Source organism: Anabrus simplex, chromosome 1 (genome assembly GCF_040414725.1).
Source record: "Anabrus simplex isolate iqAnaSimp1 chromosome 1, ASM4041472v1, whole genome shotgun sequence".
NCBI classification, from domain to species: domain Eukaryota; kingdom Metazoa; phylum Arthropoda; class Insecta; order Orthoptera; family Tettigoniidae; genus Anabrus; species Anabrus simplex.
Genome location: NC_090265.1, coordinates 1,273,411,138 through 1,273,430,676, shown reverse-complemented (window position 1 = coordinate 1,273,430,676; position 19,539 = coordinate 1,273,411,138). Strand labels below are relative to the sequence as shown.

At 36.4% G+C, this 19,539-nt stretch overlaps 1 protein-coding gene across 1 annotated transcript in view; it reads right to left on the bottom strand.

Moving 5' to 3' along the window:
• The window catches only part of LOC136858267 (A disintegrin and metalloproteinase with thrombospondin motifs 7), an 852,495-nt gene that overhangs the window by 91,144 nt on the left and 741,812 nt on the right, over positions 1-19,539 (bottom strand). Inside the window, exon 11 of the mRNA XM_067137673.2 lies at positions 19,376-19,481. Coding sequence (XP_066993774.2) covers positions 19,376-19,481 — 106 coding nt within the window. The remainder of the gene's footprint in view (positions 1-19,375; positions 19,482-19,539) is intronic.

The window sequence follows — 19,539 nt, the reverse complement described above, 5'->3', positions numbered from 1 at the left end:
TCGGCGGATTATGTACCTAAAACAATAAGCATTCAATTATGAATTTCAGTATAATACCGTAGCGAAGCACGGGTATCTTGCTAGTCTATATATATATAAAACTAGCAAGATACCCGTGCTTCGCTACGGTATTATACTGAAATTTATAATTGAATGTTGTTTTAGATATATAATACGCCGAAATTCGCGATATGAATCGTTTTCTGCGGGAATCCGCCAAAATTCGCGATCTGACTCGTTTTCTAATAGATTATGGCAAGTTTCCTCCCATTTTTCAATCTTTATTTCCAGCAATCGATTTCGTACTTCCCAGGCTAGGTCCAGGTATTCCACCCTGTCAGTTGGGTCCCTAAATCTTTGCCATCTTTTCTTATAAGCATTTTTAATATGGAACAAATCCTTCAGGAGATCCGGCGTGGTGTCGTCTTGGGTGCCTTGGCGGTACTGAACCCGCGGCCCGACTGCATTCTTAGTCATTACCCGTCCAGGACCCGTTTCCACCGCGGTCCGCACATTTGACGACGGTCCAGAACATTATTATTATTATTATTATTATTATTATTATTATTATTATTATTATTATTATTATTATTATTATTATTATTATTATTATTTTTATTATTATTATTATTATTATTATAGATGTTCTGGACCCCACAGCAAGATTCAAGACCGCTACTTGGCGGTAAATTACATCTGCTGCCATTGTTATTGTTGAGAATGTGACCAGCACCAATGTCGCGCGTAGGCAAGTGTGCGGGATTTCTGGCGATACGAATGACATACTTCCGTGCATTATTGACCTTATTATAGAGGTGAACAATTGGACGGTCAATCTCATTCCTATCGTTTATTTCAAATGTGTTTAAATTTTTATTCATATGCCAGGAGAATCTACTGTAATATAAGAACGTTCTCCGAAGGAAAAGTTGGCTGTTGAAAACGAACCCAAAGATTAAAAAGATCGGTTTATGATCAGAATAAGTACATCGAAAATATACAGCCTGTTTCCAGTCATTCGACAGGGTCAGGAATGGAATGAATAAAGCCCCATCTAGCGGCGACAGTAGGAATTGTGCCGGCTGCCGAAGCACTCCTCTGGGGCAATGATCGATGAATGACAAATGAAATGAAATATTGGACAGTGTTGCTGGAATGAATGATGACAGGGAATAGCGAAGTATCCCGAGAAAACCTGTCCCGCCTCCGTTTTGTCCAGCACGAATGTCACATGGAGTGACCGGGATTTGAACCACGGAACCCAGCTGTGAGAGGCCGGCGCGCTGCCGCCTGAGCAACGGAGGCTCCTTATAAGTACATTATGAACAGCAAAATCAATTGGTCTCACCTCCTTTTACACCCCACCGCCGTTAAGTTTATTTACCCCCCCCCCCCCAAAAAAAATTAAAAGGAGTGTTTCTTTATGTTTAAAGGAGATTCCAAACCCCAGTGTTCACGTCTATTACCTTGAGTTTTGAGATATAAGTATCCCCATAAAAATAATTCGCTTTTTTTACTTCCTTTCACACTTCTCCCCCCCCCCCCTTAAGTGAATTTTCCGGCAAAAAATACTTGTTTCTTTAATAGTAAAGGATCTTCTAAATAGCAATTATCACGACTCTAACTTCTTCAGTTTTTGATTTATGTGTCCTCATGAAAGGAATTCAACTCCTTTCCACTCCCGCCCCCCCCAAGATGGTTTCCCCCATAAAACGCGTATTTCTTTGTTTTTAAAGGAGATCAAAATACCAATTTTCACGTCCGTAACAACTTTAGTTTTTATTAGATGTATGTATTCTCATACAATTAAGTCAATTAATTTTAGAATTCTTTCCCCCCACCCCCTTTCATTGGATTTTCCGAGAATACGCGTTTCTTTATTTTTAAAGGAGATCCCATATACAAATTTTTAGTTCTGTAATATATTCAGTTTCTGAGATATATGTATCCTCATTAAAGGCATTCAACCCACTATTCACTCTTTTACACCCCTCCTATTGGGATTTAGAGAAAACGAAAAAATACTTATTCCTTTACTTTTAAAGGAGATTCTAAATACCAATTTTTACATCTGTAAACTTTTAAAGTTTTAAGATATAGACACATTCATTTTAAAAATTCACCCCCTTTTTCACCCCCCATTATCCGGATTTTTCAAAAACGAAAATATACGTGTTTCCTTATTTTTAAAGTGTATCCCCAATACCAATTTTCAGGTCTGTAATATCTTCAGGTTCTGAAATATAAGTAGGCTAGTTAAAGGCATTCAACCTCTTTTTCACCCTTTTCCACCCTTCCTATCGGGATTTTCCGAAAACAAAAAAAACGTGTTTCTTTATTTTTAAAGGAGATTCTAAATACCATATTTTACATCTATAAACTTTAAACGTTTTGAGATATATATACACTAATTTTAAAAATTCACCCCCCTTTTCACCCCCATTATTTGGATTTTCCAAAAACAAAAAAATACGTGGTTCTTTATTTTTAAAAGAGATCAAAGGTACCAATTTTCAGGTCTGTAATATCTTCAGTTTCTGAGATATATGTATTCTCTTTAAAGGCATTCAACCCATTTTTCACCCCTTTTCACCCCTCCTATTGGGATTTTCCGAAAACAAAAAAATACGTGTTTCTTTATTTTTAATGAAGATTCTAAATACCAATTTTTACATCTCTAAACTTTAAAACTTTTGAGATATAGATGCAATCATTTTAAAAATTCACCCCCCCCCTTTTCACCCTCGCATTAATTGGATTTTCCAAAAACAAAAAAAATATGTGTTTCTTTATTTTTGAAAGCGATCAAAAGTACCAATTTTGAGGTATGTAATATCTTCACTTTCTGAGATATAAGTAGCGTATCCGGATTAAAGGCATTCAACCCCTTTTTCACCCTTTTTCACCCCTCCTATTGGGATTGTCTGAAAACAAAAAAATACGTGTTTCCTTATTTTTAAAGAAGATTCTAAATACCAATTTTCACATCTGTAAACTTTTAAAGTTTTGAGATATAGATACACTCATTTTAAAATTTCACCGCCCTTTTCACCCCCTCAGCGATGGAATATCCAAAAATCCTCTCTTAGCGAGCACCTACATCTTAATATGAATCTATGCCCAAAATTTCATTTCTTTATGTCCAGTAGTTTTGGCTCGGCGATGATGAATCAGTCAGTCAGTCAGTCAGTCAGTCAGGACAAGCTACTTTATATATATAGACTAGCAAGATACCCGTGCTTCGCTACGGTTTTATACTGAAATTTGTAATTGAATGCTTATTGTTTTAGATATATAATACGCCGAAATTCGCGATCTGACTCGTTTTCTGCGAGAATCCGCCAAAATTCGCAATCTGACTCGTTTTCTAATAGATTACGGAAAATTTCCTCCCATTTTTCAATCTTTCTTTCCAGCAATCAATTTCGTACTTCCCGGGCTAGGCCCAGGTATTCCACCCGGTCAGTTGGGTCCCTAAATCTTTGCCATCTTTCCCTATAAGCATTTTTAATATGGATCAAATCCTTCAGGAGATCCGGCATGGTGTCGTCTTGGATGCCTTGGCGGTACTGAACCCGCTCCCGGACTGCATTCTTAGTCATTACCTGTCCAGGACCCGTTTTCAGCGTGGTCCGCACATTTGACGACGGTCCAGAACATTATTATTATTATTATTATTATTATTATTATTATTATTATTATAGATGTTCTGGACCCCACAGCAAGATGCTAGACCGCCACTTGGCAGTAAATTACATCTGCTGCCATTGTCATTGTTGACAATGTGACCAGCACCATTGTCGCGCGGAGGCAAGTGTGCGGGATTACTGGCGATGCGATTGACGTACTTCCATGCATTATTGACCTTATTATAGAGGTGAACAATTTGACGGTCAATCTCATTCCTATCGTTTACTTCAAATGTGTTTAAATTTTTATTTATATGTCAGGAGAATCTACTGTAATCTAAGAACGTTCTCCGAAGGAAAAGATGGCTGTCGAAAACGAACCCAGGAAAGATTAAAAATGATCGGTTTATGATCAGAATAAGTACATCGACAATCTACAGCCTGTTTCCAATCATTCGACAGGGTCAGGAATGGAATGAATAAAGCCCCATCTATCCGCGACAATAGAAATTATGTCGGCTGCCGAAGCACTCCTCTGGGGAAATGATCGATGAATGACAAATTAAATGAAATATTGGACAGTGTTGCTGGAATTAATGATGACAGGGAAAACCGGAGTATCCGGAGAAAAACTTGTCCAGCCTCCGTTTGTCCAGCACCAATGTCACATAGAGTGACCGGGATTTGAACCACGGAACCCAGCTGTGAAACGCCGGCGCGCTGCCGCCTGAGCAACGGAGGCTCCTTATAAGTACATTATGAACAGTAAAATCAATTGGTCTCACCTCCATTTACACCCCACCGCCGTTAAATTTATAAACCCCCCCCCCCAAAAAAAAGAAGGCGTGTTTCTTTACGTTTAGAGACTCCAAACACCAATGTTCACGTCCATTACCTTCAGTTTTGAGATATAGCCTGGGTATCCTCATAAAAATAATTCACTTTTTCATTCCCTATCACACTCCCCCCCCCCCCCCAAGTGAATTTTCCGACAAAAAATACTTGTTCCTTTAATAGTAAAGGATCTTCTAAATACCAATTATCACGACTCTAACTTCTTCAGTTTTTGATTTATGTGTCCTCATGAAAGGAATTCAAATCCTTTTCACCCCCACCCCCAGGATGATTTCACGCTCCCCCTAAAAATGCGTTTTTCGTTGTTTAAAAGGAGATCCAAACACCAATTTTCACGTCTGTAATAACTTTAGTCTTTATTAGATGTATGCATTCTCATACAATTAACTCAATTAATTTTTCAAATCTTTCACCCCTCCCCCTTCATTAGATTTTCCGAGAATATGTGTTTCTTTACTTTTAAAGCAGATTCCAAATATCAAATTTCACGTCTGTAACATCTTCATTTTTGAGATATCAGTAGCCTGATTAATTAACTCAACACCATTTTCAGTCACATTTACCCCCCCCTCCACCCAAGTGCTATTTCCGAAAACTAAAAATACACGTTTCTTTATTTTTAATAGAGATAAAAAATACCATTTTTCACATCTGTAACATGTTAAGTTTTTTGAGATACACTGTAGAAATTCTCATTTTAAAATTTAATCCATTTTTAGTTCCCCTTAAGTGGAGTTTCCAAAAACAAAGTACCTATGTTTCCATACATTTACAGGAGATTCCAAATACCCACTTTTTACGTGTATAACATTTTACGTTTCTCAGATATTCTGTAGATATGGTCTTTCAAAAAATTCACCCCAATTTGTCACTCCCGTTTAACCGCCATTAATTGGATTTTCCGAAAAACAAAAAAATGCGTGTTTCATTATTTTTAAAGGAGATCTCATATACAAATTTTCAGTTCTGTAATATCTTCAGTTTCTGAGATATACGTATCCTCATTAAAGGCATTCAACCCATTTTTCACCCTTTTACACCCCTCCTATTGGGATTTACAGGAAACAAAGAATACGTGTTCCTTTATTTTTAGAGGAGATTCTAACTACCAATTTTTACATCTGTAAGTTTTAAAGATGTAGACACATCCATTTTAAAAAATTCACCCCCCTTTTCACCCCTCAATATTTGGATTTTTCAAAAACGAAAAAAATACGTGTTTCTTTACATTTAAAGTAGATCCCAAATATCCCTTTTCAGGTCTGTAATATCTTCAGGTTCTGAAATATAAGTACCCTCATTAAAGGCATTCAACCCATTATTCACCCTTTTACACCCTTCCAATTGGGATTTTCCGAAAACAAAAGAATACGTGTTTCTTTATTTTTAAAGGAGATTCTAAATACGAATTTTCACATCCATAACCTTTAAAAGTTTTGAGATATAGATACACTCATTTTAAAAAATCACCCCCTTTTCACCCCCCCATTAATTGGATTTTCAGAAAACAAAAAAATACGTGTTTCTTTATTTTTAAAGGAGATCCCAAACACCAATTTTCAGGTCTGTAATATCTTCAGTTTCTGAAATATAAGTAGCCTCATCAAAGGCATTCAACCCCTTTTTCACCCCTTTTCACCCCTCCTATTGCGATTTTCCGAAAACAAAAAAACACTTGTTTCTTTATGTTTAATGAAGATTCTAAATACCAATTTTTACATCTGCAAACTTTAAAATTTTTCAGATATAGATTCACTCATTTTAAAAATTCACCCTCCTTTCACCCTCCCATTAATTGGATTTTTCATAAACAAAAAAATACGTGTTTCTTTATTTTTAAAAGAGATCAAAAGTACCAATTTTCAGATCTGTAATATCTTCAGTTTCTGAGATATAAGTACTGGTATCCTGATTAAGGGCATTCAACCCATTTTCCCCATTTTCACCCCTTTTCACCCCTCCTATTGGGATTTTCTGAAAACAAAAAAATACGTGTTTCCTTATTTTTAAAGAAGATTCTAAATACCAATTTTTACATCTGTAAACTTTTAAACTTTCGAGATATAGACACACTCATTTTAAAATTTCACCCCTCTTTTCACCCCCTTAGCGGAGGAATATCCAAAAATCCTCCCTTAGCGAGCACCTACATCTTAATATGAATATATCCCCAAAATTTCATTTCTTTACGTCCAGTAGTTTTGGCTCTGCGATGATGAATCAGTCAGTCAGTCAGTCAGTCAGTCAGGACAAGTTATTTTATATATATAGATAACTTGTCCTGACTGACTGACTGATTCATCATCGCAGAGCCAAAACTACTGGACGTAACGAAATGAAATTTTGGGAATATATTCATATTAAGATGTAGGTGCTCGCTAAGAGAGGATTTTTGGATATTCCTTCGCTAAGGGGGTGAAAAGAGGGGTGAAATTTTAAAATGAGTGTGTCTATATCTCGAAAGTTTAAAAGTTTACAGATGTAAAAATTGGTATTTAGAATCTTCTTTAAAAATAAGGAAACACGTATTTTTTTGTTTTCAGAAAATCGCAATAGGAGGGGTGAAAAGGGGTGAAAATGGGGAAAATGGGTTGAATGCCCTTAATCAGTATACCAGTACTTATATCTCAGAAACTGAAGATATTACAGACCTGAAAATTGGTACTTTTGATCTCTTTTAAAAATAACGAAACACGTATTTTTTTGTTTTTGAAAAATCCAATTAATGGGAGGGTGAAAATGGGGTGAATTTTTAAAATGAGTGAATCTATATCTCCAAACTTTTAAAGTTTGCAGATGTAAAAATTGGTATTTAGAATCTTCATTAAACATAAAGAAACACGTATTTTTTTGTTTTCGGAAAATCGCAATAGGAGGGGTGAAAAGGGGTGAAAAAGGCGTCGAAAACCTTTGATCAGGCTACATATATTTCAGAAACTGAAGATATTACAGACCTGAAAATTGGTGTTTGGGATTTCCTTTAAAATAAAGAAACACGTATTTTTTTGTTTTTGGAAAATCCAATTAATGGGTGGGTGAAAAGGGGGTGATTTTTTAAAATGAGTGTATCTATATCTCAAAACTGTTACAGTTTATAGATGTAAAAATTGGTATTTAGAATCTCCTTTAAAAATAAAGAAACACGTATTCTTTTGTTTTCGGAAAATCCCAATAGGAAGGGTGTAAAAGGGTGAATAATGGGTTGAATGCCTTTAATGAGGCTACTTATATTTCAGAACCCGAAGATATTACAGACCTGATAATTGGTATTTGGGATCTACTTTAAATGTAAAGAAACACGTATTTTTTTCGTTTTTGGAAAATCCAAATACTGGGGGGGGGGGTGAAAAGGGGGGTGAATTTTTAAATGAGTGCGTCTACATCTTAAAACTTTAAAATTTACAGATGTAAAAATTGGTAGTTAGAATCTCCTCTAAAAATAAAGGAACACGCATTTTTTTGTTTCCTGTAAATCCCAATAGGAGGGGTGTAAAAGGGTAAAAAATGGGTTGAATTCCTTTAATGAGGATACATATATCTCAGAAACGGAAGATATTACAGAACTGAAAATTTGTATATGGGATCACCTTTAAAAATAAAGAAACACGTATTTTTTTAGTTTTTGGAAAATCCTATTAATGGCGGTTAAACAGAAGTGACAAATTGGGGTGAATTTTTTGAAAGATTATCTTGGGAACGTAAAATGTTACAGACGTAAAAAGTGGGTGTTTGGAATCTCCTGTAAATGTAAAGAAACATAGGTGATTTGTTTTTGGAAACTCCACTTAAGGGGAACCCAAAAGGGGTGAAATTTTAAAATGAGAATTTTTACAGTATATCTAAAAAACTTAACATGTTACAGAAGTGAAAAATGGTATTTTTATCTCTATTAAACATAAAGAAACGTGTATTTTTAATTTTCGGAAATACCACTTGAGTGGAGGGGGGGGGTGAAAGTGACTGAAAATGGTGTTGAATTCTTTTAATTAGGCTACTGATATCTTAAAAATGAAGATGTTACAGACGTGAATTTGATATTTGCAATCTGCTTTAAAAGTAAAGAAACACGTATTCTCGGAAAATCCAATGAAGCGGGGGGAGGGGGGTGAAAGAATTGAAAAATTAATTGACTTTAATTGTATGAGAATATATACATCTAATAAAAACTAAAGTTGTTACAGACGTGAAAATTCGTATTTGGATCTCCTTTAAAAACAAAGAAAAACGCGTTTTGGGGCGGAAGGCATCTTGGGGGGCGGGAGTGTAAAGGAGTTGAATTCCTTTCATGAGGACACATAAATCAAAAACTGAAGAAGTTAGAGTCGTGATAATTGGTATTTAGAAGATCCTTCACTATTAAAGAAACAAGTATTTTTTGCGGGAAAATTCACTTAGGGGGAGGGGGGGAGTAGTTTGAAATGAAGTGACAAAAGTAAATTATATTTATGGGGATACTTATATCTCAAAACTGAAGGTAATAGACGTGAACATTGGTGTTTGTAATCTCCCTTAAACATAAAGAAGCACGCCTTCTTTTAATTTTTTTGGGGGGAGGGGTGGCAGTAAAAACTAACGGCGGTGGGGTGTAAAAGGAGGTGAGGCCAATTGATTTTACTGTTCTTAATGTACTTATAAGGATCCTCCGTTGCTCAGGCGGCAGCGCGCCCGCCTCTCACAGCTGGGTTCCGTGGTTCAAATCCCGGTCACTCCATGTGACATTCGTGCTGGACAAAACGGAGGCGGAACAGGTTTTTCTCCGGATACTCCGGTTTTCCCTGTCATCATTCATCCCAGCAACACATAATAGTAATAATAATAATAAGAAGAATAAGAATAAGAATAAGAATAAGAATAAGAATAACATTAATAATAATAATAATAATAATAATAATAATAATAATAATAATAATAATAATATTCTGGACCATCGTCAAATGTGCGGACCGCGCTGGAAACGGCTCCTGGACGGGTAATGACTAAGAATGCAGCCGGCCGCGGGTTCAGTGCAGCCAAGGCTCCCAATAAGACACCACGCCGGATCTCCTGAAGGATTTTATCCAGATTAAAAATGATTATAGGAAAATGCGGTATGTCAAAGATTTACGGACCCAACTGACCGGGAAGAATACCTGAGCCTAGCCCGGGAAGTACGAGATCGATTGCTGGAAAGGAAGACTGAAAAATGGGAGGAAACGTGCCGTAATCTAATAGAAAACGAGTCAGATCGGGAATTTTGGTGGATTCTCGCTGAAGACGTGTCAGATCGCGAATTTCGGCGGATTATATATCTAAAACAATAAGCATTCAATTATAAATTTCAGTATAATACCGTAGCGAAGCACGGGTACCATGCTAGTTTATTAATAATGTCATAATCACTAGTCTCTAGCACATCATGTAAGACTCCTATTCCTCTTGAATATTGAAGATAATGTATTGAAATTATTTCTTTTTAACTGTCACTGTGCTCTGTGGGCCCCACAGAAGTAATGTACTCTTTGACATTGAGTTGCCTTTTGGAGAGATGTACAATAGTAACAGAGTGTTTTGATGTCTTTGTGCTTATAATAAAACTACGTACCTGTAATGACAGTATATATACATGTAAGAATTTATAAGTGTACAATAAATAAAATGCACCTACATGCTCTAATATGCACAAACAGACAAACAAACAAATAAATAAACAAATAAATGTATCAATCAATCAATGGATGAATGAATGAATAAATAAATACATAAATACATAATGTACTTTTTTTTGCTAGTTGTTTTACGTCGCATTGACACAGATAGGTCTTATGGCGACGATGGGACTGGGAAAGGCTAGGAGTGGGAAGGAAGCAGGTGTGGCCTTAATAAGGTACAGCCCCAGCATTTGCCTGGTGTGAAAATGGGAAACCACGAAAAACCATCTTCAGGGCTGCCGACAGTGGGGTTCGAACCCACTATCTCCCGAATACTGGATACTGGCCGCACTTAAGCGACTGCAGCTATCGAGCTCGGTACATAATGTACTGTAACCCTATGTAGTAATAATAATATAATCTCATTATGAAGGAGTGTAAAATCATACATTTTTATTATTCATGTTCACAATTTTCAATTGAAGACTGCAGGGGAAAAATGTCCATTTTTTGTTGAAATCAAGATACTGCTATCATCTTGTAGAGGAGTGTATAAAACACGTTCTGTGTAACTGCCAGTCGAATACAGTGGATAGTCACTGTGCTGTAGTGTTCTAAGAAAAGCTGTCCAATGGAAAGTTGGTTATAGTCCACAAGAAACCGAGGAATAATGAGGAGAGGCCAAGAAACCAAGGAAAAACGTGGAAGGTTCAAATGGGTACAAGATCACCTTCCTTATATTGGTAAGCATGCTGTTGAACTATGTTGGCAGTGATTCAGCTGTTTTTCTTTATTTGATTGATCTAGTGGTGTGAAATAGTTCAGTATTAATTCAGTGATTTACATTGTGCTGTAAATTTAATATGAATAAAGAACATTCAACGAAGAAGAGAAAGAAGAGTGGCAGAATGAGAAAAATTAAGAAGAAACTTTTGCTTGTTTCTCACTGTACTGGTAGTGAGTGCAAGTGTGTTAGGTTAAAGTGTTTCAAAAATATTTCTGATGAAGAAAGCTGTAATATCATTTCTGCATTCAACAACATGAACACAATAGATGAGCAAATCAGTTATTTATGTGAACTAATTTCAGTTGCAAAGGTGGCAAGGAGAAGACCAGGCAATGACAAAGAGACTGCGAGTTTTCACGATTGCTCTTACTGTATACTTACAAGTGTGTGTGAAGAAATTCCAGTGTGCTGGAAGACATTCCAAGCTCTACATAGCATAACTAAGGGAAGAGTTAAAACTCTGCAAGGCTACATGAAAGCAGGAAAATCACCAAACAATGGCAGAGGTAAAAACACAACTCGCCCGCATAAATTAAGCGAAAGTAAAGAAAAAGCTGTCATTGAGCATAGTGCTTCATATAAAGGTAGAAAGAGTCACTATTCCCTTCAGAAGACAAACAAAACATATCTACCAGAAGAGCTAAATATAAAAAAAGATGCATTGTATGTATCTCGAGAAATACAGTGAATTACAAGTTTCATATGAGATTTATAGAACTATTTTTACCACGCATTTTAATATTTCTTTCGGGTATCCGAGATCAGATACTTGCAGTGAGTGTGATCGATATTTAACTGAAAGCAAGATGCAGATTTCAACAATTGACGAAGAGGAGAAATTGAAACTGCAACAAGACATGCATCAACTACAGATTGCTAATACCATTCACAAAACAAAGGCTCAGGTACTCTATTCATGGAAAAGGAATGCAAGGATAGAAAGCCAGACAAATTCCCATGTAGAAGCTGTTGCAATGGATTTCCAGAAAAATTTGTATTTACCTAATGTATCAACCAATGACGTTTACTACAAGAGGCAACTGAGTGTCTTCTCATTCAATATCCATGTGTTGTCAACTGGTGAGGCAGTTTTTTTACTCTTACCCAGAAAATGTTGCTAAGAAAGGGGCTGATGAAGTATGCTCAATGCTTTTCCACTTTTTGTTCATGGTACTGAAATCAGAAGTTAGAGAGTTGTATATTTTCTGTGATTCCTGTTGCAGCCAGAATAAAAGCTATATATGTAGTCTTCAGGTTCATGCAATACATTGTCTCTGTTACCAGACGTTTACATTTTGTCAGAATAACCTTCCCAATGCATGGACACTCATACATGGAATGTGACAGAGATGTGGCCATCATTAACCAGAAGTAAAGAGCAGAATTGCCACAAGATTGGTATGGAGAGATACGGTCAGGTAGGTTGAAGCCCTCACTCTTTATGGTCGTCGAGGTCGACCAAGAGATGATCAGAAGCTGGACCAAATATCTTACACCAATGTTTCAGAAAAAATGTCCATTTCCTACAAGGCCAGTTAAGGAGTGGGAGGTTACTATCCACTACCCACGCTTCATGAAGAACAGGGACACATACAATGGGCTTTGGGAATCACCTGTAGCTGCTCTACCATCTATGATTCAGGAGCGAAGAAAATGGCAGTCCTTGAAGAGGTCGGAGTACTTCCTACCAGATAAATTGTACACAGGTATGACAAAAGCTAAAAAATACAAGCCTTTTAAAAACTGTACAATAAAACAATGCTATTGACTAATACTAAAACTAATAGTAAAACATTAATTCTCTTTATTTCAGCCCCATTGTCAATATCACATAAAAAATATAAGGATCTGCAGGCACTAAAAGAATTCTATGGGGATATTGCAAGGAACTTTTTCTCCACACTTCCTCATTCAAGAGAGGAAGATAAAATGACCGTTCATAGGATGCTTGGACTACATACAAGTTGGACTATACCCATTCCTCCATACATAATCATATCTGACACCAGGGCATTTTCAATTATGTATAAATTAATTTCTCTATGTGTTTTATACAGTATTCCTATTTTTTAGTTCAATTATGTGTGTGTAATGTGATCAAAATGATAGCATGAATAAAAGTAAAATAGTTTTGCAGGACTCTTGCTCTAAACCTTTAAAATGCTCTAGCAAAAAATTAGCTCAAATGGACATTTCACATTTTTCCCCTGCAGTCTTCAAGTAATGACACAAAAAACACAATACTGGTATAGAATAATTACTTATCCGTGATCAACTAAGAATTGAGAACACATTTGCTTTTAATATTTGCCATAGTCATGGTCACCATGATCATACCAGATTTGCTGCCTTCTCTGTCATGGTTTGCAAATTGGTTATTTTATTGGAAACTGAAACACAAAATGTTTCATATTCCACAGAATAGAAAAACAGAAATAAACTCATGGTTAGGACCAGGTTTCAACATCTTCTTTATTAAATTTCATAGAAAATAGACAAGCCTGAACTTTTTGCAGGACTTGCAGCAGGACCATATTAAAAAGCAGGGTACTTTTAAGATAGTTCATAGTTTATGCAGTCTACAGGATGGAGGGTTAAAAAAATAAGTAGTATCCCACAAGAAGGAGGACTTATATTATGATCTACTTAGACAAGCAATGTCAAATTAAGTCATACATAGGAAGATAGGAATATGAATAGGAGCACATTAAGATAAACACAATGACATATTAGTATGGAAAAGAGAGCAATAGAAAGAGGAGACAAGAATAAACAAAAAATGCAAAAAGACAAATACAGTCTCCCATCTTCAAGTACTCATCATCATCATCATATGCTGTTTCCAGCTGTTGGCTAGGTCTGCTTGGAACACAAGCCTCTCCATCTTGTGTTCCCACCACTTCTCCCTCTTTACTCTTGTCCAGTCCTCTCCTTTTCTCTGCACACACTCCTCCAGCCCTTTTATCCACCAGTCACTTAGTCTTCCTTCGGGTCATTTTCCTGTTATCTGCATTTCATGCATCCTCCTGTATATCCTTTCTTCGGTCATTCTCTATCCTGTTCTGCAGTGGTTCTTCTTTTACTTTATCTCTAACCTTCTCATTTCTGATCTTATCCATTCTTATCACTCTGATCCTGCTTCTTAGAAATTTTATTTCACTTGCCTGTATCCTAGTTACAACTCTCTGCCTCATTACACAAGTTTCTACTGTATACGTTAGAATAGGTACATAGTACATTCTGTATATCACTCTTTCGCTTCTCTGAGGGACATCCTTACTCCAAACTAGACTTCTGACAGTTTTCAGGGACGCTCCTGCCTGTCTTCCATGCTTAATTATTTCCTATCATTTCTTTCACTTTCCTCTATGATATTTCCCAGGTACTTTAAACTCGTTAACTTCCTCTTCCTTTTCTCTCCAGATTAACAAGTCATCTGCCAACATCATCTTTCATATTCCTTCCTCAATTTTCCTTGCCACTTCTGGCATTAACTCATCTATTACTACAATGAAGAGAAAAAAGTGAAAAAATACTTCCTTGTCTTAATCCACTATTTTTGCTCAAACCAGTCTGTTCTCTCTCCTCCTACTTTCAGACAACTGACACTCCCATGGTACATCTCCCTCACTGTTTCTATTGCCTGCTTCTTAGCACCCTTTTCCTTGTAAGGCTTCCTGTACTTTGTTTCTACACATACAATCATATACTTTCTCAAGTCCAAGAAGGCCATCAGTGCCATCTTCAAATAAATGGGTCCTCTCCTCATCAAGCCAATCTTCTACATCTAATTCTTCTGAGCTCCCAACAAACTCATTTCTTCTTTGCAGCTTCATCAGAAGGGCAGGCATCATCACTCATTTGTTTACCACAAGTTTATTTCTGATATTTTTGTAGTCATTGTGTAATACCTCCTCAACGTTTGGCCTCTACATTTTAAGTAAGTCAGTACTCTCCACGTCTTTTTTATGCATATGTATTTTGTTCTTGTTAACTTTCTAACCTTTGCATTCATATTCCAAACTCTTTCACTGAGGACCAATAAAATCTAGCCCTCTAGGTGCAATGCATTTTTATAAAAGGCCACATTCACTCGTTATACACATTGCTTTGCATACATACTGAAATGAAAACAGATTCACAACAAAAACAAAGTACGGTACCTTCTTTGGAACAATATAGAATCGAAATGAAATGTGTCTTTTGGACATGATTAGCAATGAATTGTAAACATTACACTCCACATAGACCAATATATATATATCACACACACACACACACACACACACACACACACACACACACACACACACGCGCGCGCGCGAGCGCATTGGATTTAGGCCCTTGTATACTTCAATTGATGCTGACACTTCCTGAACATCCAGATGACAGTTCTGTTGTGTAAACAGGACATGATATTGCCATAACAGTCCAATAAACAAGGGACCACTGACCTACTCAGTAATAGTAAAACAAAAATCATCATCATCAATATCCAATCCCCATCCCACTATGCACTCATACAATGTAGTTAAAAGCCTAGCTGTTGGACCTGTCATTGACAGGTAACTGTTTGAATAATTGGGGCAGTAAACTGGCAGTACACCTCAACCAACAATAGTGAGTCAAAGTAATGTTGTAGTTGATAAGTTGTCCGAACTTAGGACATTTTAAGCTATCACATTTTTTTTTTTTTTAGCTCAGTGATATTAAAGCAGCCACCTCCCTTATAGGTACCTTTTCTATCAATCTTTGAGTGATTGAGTTTTTCCTTCTCATTTCGATAGTCATCTTACCGAGCAAGTTGGCCGTGCAGTTAAGGTCGTGCAGCTGTGAGATTGCATTCGGGAGACAGTGGGTTCAAACCCCACTGTCAGCAGCCCTGAAGATGGTTTAACGTGGTTTCCCATTTTCCAACCAGGCAAATGCAGGCTGGATCTTAATTAAGGCCATGGTCAATTCCTTTCCACTCCCAGCCCTTTCCAATCACAACATCACCATAAGATCTAGCTGTGTCGGTACGGTGTAAAGCAATTTGTAAAAAAAAAAAAAAAAAAAAAAAAGGAAAAAGTAGTCATCTTTATTATCGTCCTGATGAATAGTCGCTAATGGCTGAGCGGATTTGCAGCTTATTTACACAATCACCATCATTATTAGCTAGTTCAGTACTATGATAACTGAACAATAGAGCTTATCCCTGTTGGTGATGGACCTGCCAATAAAGTCTTAAATTTGTAAATATCTCCATTATTATAGATGATAAGGTAAAAATGTATGAGACAAACAAAATTATAAACTAGATCTTCACTAATTGTCATAATTGTCATTACATACACTGCTTGTTTTTTTCTCATCTCTGTACAGGGGTGGAAGGTAAAGGCTTCCACTATCTGTAAACTTGGCACTTCATGGGGTAGAGTGGTTACCTCTATGCCCAGTCACCTTTGCCCCAATTAATTAACCTGGTACTCATTTTTGTTGTAGGCTGTATGCACTGTTTGGACAGAATTAATATTTCCAGAAATATTTGGAAGTTTGTGAAAAATGTTGCTGGTCATGATGCTGGTTGAGGTAAATGGAGAAATTAAAACTTATTTTCAGCATGAGTGTAAGTATAAATATTTCATGTACCAGTAGTTATCAGAACATGTATGAACCAGAGAAATGGCAAGCCAAAAAAAAGAAAGTTATCTAACTTCCCTGCAACTTCCCACCAGTATTCAGGTGGGACTGTTCTACTCAGGTAGGTACCGTAAAACGCTTCGGCCACTTTTTCGTATATTTTTAAGAATAAAATATGAAATATTCCCTCTAATTTTCTGAAAAATATAATATAAATTCTGCCATGTTTGTTCTTCATTTTTAAATATGAACATAATTCTAATTGTTATTCAGTAATGAATCATGATTATCAAAAGAGTGGCCGGAGTTACCACGTTTTGGGGTAACTTCGGCCACCATAAAAATTACTTAAGAAACAAAGTTTTCTTCAAAGTAGTGTTACTTCGGCCACCGTGAATGTTTTTTAAAAACTTACAAAATGCCCAGTATCAACAATTACAAACAAATTAAAATGATTTATGGCAAAAAAAATGTATAGTGATCAAATTCACTTTTTCCCCAAAGAAGAAACTATTTTATTTAGCCTAAGTGTACAAGCATTGTATATTACAAATTGCATGTTGCATTGTATAAATATTTTTAATGGTACAAAAGATAATAAATAAAAGGTACGGAAATCATCAAGCCCAATTGTATGGAGAGAAAAGGCAGTCGGAAAAGAAGCAATCTTGTAGACTGTCCTCATAACACACTGTCTTCTAAATTAGAAAATATCTGGGCCGTCAATCAAATTCTTAAATGTGTATTGTCCATGTCAACTGATATCCGTCTATTTGTCATTGAAAATGGAAACTTTTTCCCCTCCCTGTCAGGATAAACTTCCCCGTTTATTGTTATTGTGCCTTTATTAATTTCTTCTAAAGCATTCTTGAAGTAAACAGGATTGTAATTACAATATCCGCGGCCGTGTAATGTTTTCCCGTACGTTCTTGGCATGGCCGAAGTCACCCCGGAAGAGGACAACTTTTATCATAAAACTATTTCCTGCAAAACCTATTTGAATAAAATGCATCAAATTGTGTTGATCAGTTACCAGACGAACTTACATTCTGACCCCACAAACCACTGGAATGGAGAATCGAATGCTGGGGCTAGAGAACAATTTGTTTTCTGCTGTTTTTTTTTTTTTTTTTTTTTGCTTTAGGTCGCACCGACACAGATAGGTCTTATGGCGACGATGGGGCAGGAAAGGGCTAGGAGTGGGGAGGAAGTGACCATGGCCTTAATTAAGGTACAGCCCCAGCATTTGCCTGGTGTGAAAATGATAAACCATGGGAAACCATCTTCAGGGCTGCCGACAGTGGGGTTCGAACCCACTATCTCCCGAATACTGGATACTGGCCGCACTTAAGTGACTGCAGCTATCGAGCTTGGTTTTTCTGCTGTTACCAGAGAAGACAATAGTTGGGGCTGCGAAAAAAGTCGATTGATTCAACAATGAGCCTGCCAATGTTATTTGGACTACTGAGTGTTGATAGAGCAGTAGTGCACTGTATGTGCATTTTAGTTGTTGCTAGTGGTTCATCTTTTCCAGTATAGGAGGCAGGGGAAAGTAAGTGTTGCAACTCTTCAGTGGCCGAAGTTACCCTGTATGGCCGAAGTTACCCCACTTTACGGCAATTCCCTTAGCTGACGCAGTACACAGAAGTAATGCTATATATTGGAGATGAGCAGCAGCAGACGAGACAAAGCATATAGCTAACAACAAACAATAATCAATGTAATGTTAATTGTTGATCAGTTTTACTGGCTTTTGATATTGCAGACCTTCACATTTAGTTTTCTTCCATCTCTGTGATATTAGGGCAGCCAATGTAAAGGGGGATCTTCCTTTCCTGACTCGCTCTTGTCTCATTCTTTAAGAGACTGTTCCTTCACAATCATTTTTTCTCATTTTGGTTGTCATATTCACCATTTATCTTGTCAATATGGGGTGATGACCACATGGTTTTTCACCTTAAGAAAATCACAATAAAATTCACCACCATCACCAGTTAACACGATTGAACAATATTTCTATGTTAGCAATGCTCAGCACTGATATGGATTAAGCAACAAAAGTCTAAATTCATGAATATCTCTGTTATCATAGCCAATATGGTAAAATTGTATAAGACATAAATGATCAGGAATTGTATTCTCTATAACTTTTATTATGTAGTATTTACTCATAGGACCACTAAAAATATAGATTTTGGGAATTCAATTTTAGGTGTCCCCTACACTACCATTTCACCCAGGTAAATAAAATTATTTGTAGCCTAGATTGAAGTGCCTTATTCCCTGACTATATATACTGATTTTCATTAAATTCTGTTCCCTCATTTATTGTGGCTTGGCACTGATGGGCACTAAGTAATGAAAGTCAAAATTTATGAGTATATCTGTTACCATAGCCGAGTAGTATTCATCGATAGAACTAATAATAAAATGCATATCTGAAAATTAAATTTTTGGCCTTCCCATTAACTACCATTTCACTCAGCACGAATATTATTTATAGCCTAAAGTGTAGTGCCTTATTCCCTGACTTTATATACCGGTACTGATTTTAATTAAATTATGTTTAGCCATTTTCTCATTAAGTGCGTACATACAGAGAGACAAAGATGATGGAACATTAAAATTGCATTTCCTTCATACTGAAAAAACAACCAATATGGAAATACCATTATTTTTAAATTCAGGTCAATGTACAGACAAACAACTTATTTTATATATGCAGATGTAACAAATTTCCTTTTTGGGAACTGTAGATGAGTTTGCAATTTTAACTGAAACAAGATACAAGCTGAAGTAACTTACTTCCTTTAAATCAATTCACATATGCAAATGAAAGAGAAAATAATACTCACATTTATCAAGGTAAGGGAGCCATTTATACTTTTTGCCATTATATTCTTGATCATCATATTTTGAACACTGTAAAGCTCTGAAGGTGGGTTGGCCATCAGGACAGTCCTATAAAATAACATATCTGATAGGGTAGATTCCTAGAACAATTCAAGTAAACTGAGGC